Source organism: Danio aesculapii, chromosome 21 (assembly GCF_903798145.1).
Source record: "Danio aesculapii chromosome 21, fDanAes4.1, whole genome shotgun sequence".
In the NCBI taxonomy this organism is placed as follows: Eukaryota; Metazoa; Chordata; class Actinopteri; order Cypriniformes; family Danionidae; genus Danio; species Danio aesculapii.
In genome coordinates this window covers 45,680,057-45,687,556 of record NC_079455.1, presented here as the reverse complement: position 1 = coordinate 45,687,556, position 7,500 = coordinate 45,680,057, and the positions used below count along the sequence as shown (strand labels likewise).

Genomic DNA, 7,500 nt, shown 5'->3' with positions numbered 1-7,500 from the left:
GTACCTACAACCTACAAAAGTGTACAGTCTTTTGCCACTTAGCAACTAGACAAACTTAAACCTCACACCTCCAGGGTAACAATAACAACCCAGATCTTTAAATCACACTTGTTTACATTTAAAACCATAGAGGGATTGGAACCTACAACCTACAAAGATATACAGTGTTTACCCATTAAACAACTAGACAAACTTAAACCTCAAACTACTAAGATAGTAGCAGTAACACTAGATTAATTTTAATGAAATGGAGGGATTCGAACCTACAGCTTACAATGATATACAGGCTTTAACCACTAAACAACTGGACAAACGTAAACCTCAAACCTCTAGGTTAACAGTAACAACCCAGATCTTTAAATCACACTTGTTTACATTTAATGACATGGAAGGATTCGAACCTAAAGCAGATCTACAGCAGGAGAGATTTAGCGGTTTCTTACCCTGCTGAACCAGATGCTGATCTGGGTCTCGGACAGCACAGCCAGGTAGAAGCGTTGCGCGCTGGGCTCGATCCGAAAGGGCCGCTCGTCGCTCCGCAGCGGGCACAGGAGCCGCCTCGGCCAGCCACTCAGAAAATACATCGCGATCGGTTTCGGGTTCGAGTTCCGACCCAAATCACTGCTCCAGCTGGGAGGACAGACTCCCTCCAGCGGCCTCCATGCAGCAGACGTGGAGCTCAGCCCGGGATCATCATCAGCGGCTCCGGTGTCGGTTCGTCCAAACTCCGCGGTGTTTCTCCGGTGATGGTAGTGAGATGTGCGACGCTGGAGCCGGTCACAGAGAAGCGGAAGTAGGGCTCAGGCTCTCGGCTTTCACTGCCACACTGGATAGCTGGATTCTGGATTCCGAAGGGAAGTTTTGGATCCGAATTTGTGCCATGAATCCTCCACAGTCGCCATCTTTAGTCGCTTATTTATCCTCGATCTGCTCCGGGCTTCGAGGCTCATCAGAGTCAAAACTGCAGTTATTCACGCGTCAGTGAGCGTTTCCGCCGAGAGGGGGCGCGCTGGGGCCCGCGGGACTTTAAACTGCTTTTAAATTGTTTATTCATTCATTTTCTTTTCGTCTTAGTTTCTTTATTAATCAGGGGTCACCACAGCGGACTGAACCACCAACCTACAAACAAAATGGTATATACTTTAGTTATGCCTTCTCAAGATTGAGTTTGTTATAGGCAATATTATATATCATTAGTATAGGCAAACATAGTGTATATCTAGATTTAAAGCGTTTTATTTTCATAGAAAGTCTATTTTCTTTATTTCTTTCCTAATTTTTTAATGATCTCAGGACGATTAACAACATATAAAGATGCAACAACATAGAACATTAGATAAAGTACAGAAACTAATGTTTAATTACCCCAAAACAAGCGAACACAAACAAATATAAACCAGAGGGAAAGATATATAAGCTTAATAAACGTGTGTGTAGTTCAGTTATTCAGACTCGTCTTGTGTTTACATGCTCGTGCCCGCGACCGAAAGTGTGTGAGCAGAAGCTTGTGTTTGGCGTGCTCTAGTCTCCCTCGAGTTCTGCTTTTCGTGACGCAGTGAACATGTTGGCGTCATACGTCACTTCCTTAGAGGCGCACGGTCCCGCGTCCTGTTGTTTAAAGATCAGACAAGTAAACAAGAATTATTTACTCATTCACAAGAGCAAGTTTTGCAAGTGTAAACCCTTTTTTATTATTTAAAATTGAAATGAAAATGTATTTTGAGTCTACTGAGGGACCAACAAACTTAAAAGCAATACGAACAAGCACTTTGATGAAGGACTTTAGCACTTATCTTGGACTAAATGACTGAAACCTCTGGATTGTTGTTGTTTGATTGATGACATTTGTTGTTAATGTTTTTAAGCATTCAATAAAATAAATGAATTAATAAATTAACAAGAATTATTTATTTGTTATTAAATTTACAATTTACTGTATTTTAATAACGTCTAGCCTCACCCCAACCCTACCCCCAACCATCACAGTCCTGTAAAAATATTAATTATTGTTGTACAGAGTTACATAAATGATGCTATACTGATGTGCGTATCCGCAGCTGTATCCCTTCTAGACTTTACCTCCGAGTGCAGAGCGCGCGCGCCACCTGCTGGACAAACAGCGCAACACACCGCATATTTCATTAATCAATAGAATAATTCGATAATAATGAAATTACAGCCTGAGTAAACATCCAAAAAGCTGAGTTTATATTAAAATTTCTCTTTAGATGTTCTCTGAAAAGCTGATATTTTTAGTTTTTACTTGTAAAAGAAGGCATTTAATTAGCATATTTCTGTATAGTACACTGTCATCTTAAAGATCCACATCTGAATGCATTAAAATAAGTCGTCACCTTGGATTTGTAAGGTTCTGTCAGTTTTCTGAATGATTTTGAGATATTGAGCTTCAAAGTTTTTGCATTCCACATAGCAAACAATATGCGTGTGACAGTTCTGTTTCATACATGAACATGACAGAGATGCTAAATACACTCTACATGTAAATGATCGAAATCCTCTTACATTTGCAAATAGGGTATGCGGAGTGTTTCTCCCATACTGATAAACGTCCAGTGACCAGTGAATGTGACTTTTTCCCATTTGATTTGGTTCCTTTTACAGCAGTGTTTCCCAACCCTGTTCCTGAAGGCACACCAACAGTCCACATTTTCAACCTCTCCCTAATCAAACACACCTGAATCAACTCATCATAACATCAGAAGAGACTCCAACACCTGAAGTGAATGGGTCAGAAAAGGGAGACATCCAAAATATGTACTGTTGGTGTGCCTCCAGGAACAGGGTTGGGAAACACTGCTTTACAGCATCAATGTTGTAATGTAATGAAAACACAATCAGTTACACAGACTTTGGCATTTATTTAGTTGCTCAAGCGTAAAAACGAGACAGAAAGCCGTTTACACTCACGATCCCGTCAGGATCAGCAGAAGATATAATAAATATACTGAGGATTTGATTTATTTATTTTTCTAACAATAATATCACATAAAATACCATTAACAAAATATTTCAACATGGTCGAAAATGGAGAGGGATGAAGCACAAGCTGATTATTTTTCCACCGCATTACCACATACATCATTCATCTATTACTTAAACTTATTTCTTCTTTTCTGCTTTCTTTCATCTGAGAAATATCACTAAGTTACGAAGTTTGCTATCCATCTCAGATGCAGAAAAGCTAGTCCATGCTTTTATGACTTCTAGGCTGGACTACTGTAATGCTCTGTTTGCTGGCTGCCCAGCATCCTCTATTAACAAACTTCAGCTAGTACAAAATGCAGCTGCCAGAGTTCTTACCAGGTCTAGAAAATTTGATCACATCACCCCAATGTTATCCTCCTTACACTGGCTGCCTGTTAAGTTTCGTATTGAATTTAAAATATTGCTTCTTACATATAAAGCTTTAAATAATCTAGCTCCTGTTTATCTAACCAATCTTCTGTCTCGCTACAATCCAACTCGCTCTTTAAGAGCTCAAAACTCAGGGCTTCTGGTAGTACCTAGAATAGCAAAGTCGAGTAAAGGAGGTCAAGCCTTCTCATTTATAGCTCCTAAACTCTGGAATAGCCTTCCTGATAACGTCCGAGGCTCAGACACTCTCCCAATTCAAAACTAGATTAAAGACCTATCTGTTCAGTAAAGCATACACTTAGTGCACCACTTAGGGGGCTTCCACACAGGTTATGCATCTTGCTGACATACACTGTGAACATCAGCTACGCTAATTATTTTCTTTATTCTCCATTTCCACCTGGGGATACTCTTACCGAGGCCCTCAGACTATGCAGAGTCACTGATTCGATCCAAGACCAACGACGAGATGATCCCAAGGTTTTTTATATCCTGGACCAGGCCGTATCCTGAGCAGCTACTGTGATGGTCATGGAAGAGTGGAGAACATGAGACTGATTCCTGTGATGCTCCAGAGACAGACGAGTCTTCGCTGAGGCCAGCTTCCAGCCTCCGCCGCTGAGACTGCAGCTCTGCACAAGACGTTTGGCCAGTGTAGAAATGATCCTGCCCATCTGAGTCTGGTTTCTCTCAAGGTCTTTTAATTCTTCACTTTCGCCAATTGGTGAAGTTTTTTTTCCCTCTCCGCTGTCGCCACTGGCTTGCATGGTTCAGGATCTGTAGAGCTGCGCATCGATGGATTTGCTCTTCAGTGTTTGGACTCTCAGTAGTGATTATCATTTGAGGAGAACATTTCAGCTGGCATTTAGAGGTTTTTGCATCTGAACTCTTCAAATGTAAATGATCTGAACTCATCCTTTACCTGTCTAAAGACAATTTCTCAATTAAAAGGCATTTGAGTAATAATGATGTTTGTATTGTTATTAAATCCACATGTGAAAGCCGTAGCTAAATAAATAGCTATAATGAAGAATTAAAATAATATTAATAATAATAAAGGGACAGCTCAGTGGTTAGCACTGTCGCCCCACAGCAAGAAGGTCACTGGTTCGAGTCCCGGCTGGGTCAGTTGGCGTAAATATGTGGAGTTTGCATGTTCTCCCTGTGTTAGCGTGGGTTTCCTCCGGGTGCTCCCTCACAGTCCAAACACATGCGCTACAGGGGAACTGATGAACTAAATTGACCGTAGTGTGTAAATGGGTGTTTCCCAGTCCTGGATTGCAGCTGGAAGTAAAACATATGCTGGAATAGTTGGTGGTTCATTCCGCTGTGTTGACCCTTGATGAATAAAGAGACTAAGCTGAAGGAATATGGATGAATGAAGTGTTTTTGTAGCAGACGTCAGTACAGTATGTTGGTGTTATGCTCCAGATCGACCACTAAAAGCTCCATGAATGTAAAGAAACAGACAGAACTAGAATTATTCTACATTTATTCTATAGTAAATCTTATAAGTTAAACACAAGAGTGATGAAGCTGATACGAGGAGGACAAAATCAGGCAGAGAACACACAAACATCATGGAATGATAGACAGAAATCTCCCTTATAGTCTTAATTAAATGCTAGCATAATTAACTTAATCAAAGCTTGTGTGTGTGTGAGAGAGAGAGTTAGAGTGTGTGTAGATGACTGTATCACTGCATTATAACTACTCCTGTCTCTCCATGTGAAGGTTGTCATTGATCTGTATGTTGGTGTGTGTGTGTGTTTCCTCATCATCAGTCTGCTTTTTTATCCGCCACCGTCTTCGGGCCATTCGCTGTGGATCCGTTTGCTGCTCCATTACATTCAGCCTGAGGACAACCAAAAGACAAAGATAAGCAGAACACACACACACACACACACACATACATGATTTTTTGATCCACTTCAAATGTTGACTACTATACTTGTATGCATTTAAGCAAAATAGCAAGCGACTCTAAAGTAAATCAGCTCTACCAGTTTCAGTTATTGACACACTGACTCTGAAATGTTCGTCCATCACCAAAAGTTTTTAACCGGGTTTGATTTGCGTTTCACATCAGAAAAAGTGCTCTGAGAGGCTTTCAGGCTGCATTTACACTGCAGATCTTGATGTTCAATTCTGATTTAGTGACTGTATCTGATTTCTTGTTGACCTGCTTATATCATCTTTTAAAAGTGACTCGTATCCGATTGTCTGCATTTACACTGTAAAGGTGCAATGAGCAGGAAAAAAAAAACCAGCGGGCGCTGACTGACAGCGGATAATTAAAGAGCGCTCTTTTCTCCACTTCTGTCGTTAATTAGTGTTCACAGGAGTTTTTATTCTTTATAACTAGCTGTTTTACTATAGTTTATGACAGAAAAAGTCTCATTTGGCCATCTTCTTTTAATCTTTTAAACCAGTAGGCATCCTAATCATAATGTCCATGCTGTGATTTATGTATGTGATTATTGCCACAGTTTTATATTAGTTTATATTGGTTACGTGGCGGATGTTACTCTCTCTCTCTCTCTCTTATCTTTTTTAGTCCTTGTGTATGAGATTTAAGGTTTGCGACTCTGCTGAAGTCTGCTCTGAAATAAAAGCATCAGTATTGACGTCATTCGCTATGGTTTTTAATAGTGGTGGGCCGTCACTGCGTTAACGCAAGAAAAAATAAATAAAATAAAAATAAAAATAAAATAAAAAAATCGCCGTTAATCTTCTCTCAAAGTTGGGTTGGGAGCTGGGTCTATTCTATTAAGCTATGACGACTTTCACCTTCATATTTTAGCGCTGATGTATCCCTGACCGGTGAGCCGTCTGACTAAAAAAGAGCCAAATCAGCAGGATGCCCTTGTGGATCTTTCACTTGTGAAGACACGACTGACTACGCTGACATGGACATCTGTTATCTAGTTATTTACCTTAATAGTCAATAATATGATGAAGGTGTTTACGTGAAGTGCTGTAATGGAAGAGTTTACTGTCATTTTGGGTGACTTTAACTGCAGTTCAGCAGTTTGACTTTCACTCATGAACATTTCATTGACAAACTGGGGTATTAGACGCAGATAAGGAGTAACTGGTGAGAGTGTTATGGAATTTAATAACGTACGCTGAATGAAAAGAAAAAAAACTTCAGCATTTCGCGATGTGTGTGTGTGTGTGTGTGTGTTTGTTCCTTTACTGACAGCCACACACAGTGTGTGTGGATCTTGTCTGAAAATATGGTGAAAAGTCCTACATGACGGTAAAAATTTGATCACAGTGTTTACTTCAATAATGCCACTAATATCTGCATACTCCACATGTCTTAACTCCATTTCTGTTTAGTTCAGTGATGACTTTAGTCAGATTAAGGTCATCAATAATCGCTGTTTGGAGCTTATGTAGGCCTACAGTTCAACATTCATGTTTACCTGAATAAACAGTTAGTAAACACATCTTATTGAACATCATTTATTTTCATCAATTATCATAGTAGAACAGTTTCTCCAGCAGTCTGTGATGCATTTTGGAAACAGGAGATAAACCCCTGGTCTAATGCGCCACCTGGCTGGAGAAAGCCGTTCTCAAAGACTTACTTTAGTCATTATCTGGGTAGACACAGATTCTGAATGCCTTCGGCAGAATTCAAATGAGCCATTTTACACTAGATTAATCTAGAATAATTCTGAGATTAATCTATAAAGTTTATTTCAGGAAATCAGCAGAATTTTCATACATTTTTTATACTTTTTTAAAAATAATAATTATCTTAAATTCACTGTCCTACGACATGTACTGTAACTAGACTAATGGGATTATTATTCTTTCTAAACACTATAGATCTGCTTACATTCATAAATATCATATCAATCTCTATCACTGATCAATAATAGAGACAGACACACACAAGTACATCTATTAAAACTGATCATTGTGTATAAGTGGGAACATGTGTAAAAATGTTAGAAACGTCACACATCACATTACTTATTTTATTATAGTTAAATATTTCAATACTTTAGATGTAGAATTAGGCATTAACTTGAGCAGCTGTTTCCTCATGCTAACTGAGCAGCTGTTTCCCTGATGCAGTGGTGTCGCTGTATTAAATACCTGCTCATATCT

At 39.4% G+C, this 7,500-nt stretch overlaps 2 protein-coding genes across 3 annotated transcripts in view; both read right to left on the bottom strand.

The window, feature by feature from the left end:
- The window catches only part of ric1 (RIC1 homolog, RAB6A GEF complex partner 1), an 88,379-nt gene extending 87,460 nt beyond the window's left edge, over nt 1-919 (bottom strand). For both annotated transcript variants that reach the window (XM_056447028.1, XM_056447029.1), the window contains exon 1: nt 444-919. In XM_056447028.1, coding sequence (XP_056303003.1) covers nt 444-584 — 141 coding nt within the window. In that variant the 5' untranslated portion in view covers nt 585-919. The remainder of the gene's footprint in view (nt 1-443) is intronic.
- A 3,933-nt stretch (nt 920-4,852) lies between these two features.
- LOC130215130 (UPF0729 protein C18orf32 homolog) overlaps nt 4,853-7,500 on the bottom strand; it is a 7,307-nt gene continuing 4,659 nt past the window's right edge. Inside the window, exon 3 of the mRNA XM_056447031.1 lies at nt 4,853-5,230. Within this exon, the coding sequence (XP_056303006.1) occupies nt 5,156-5,230 (75 nt within the window). The 3' untranslated portion in view covers nt 4,853-5,155. The remainder of the gene's footprint in view (nt 5,231-7,500) is intronic.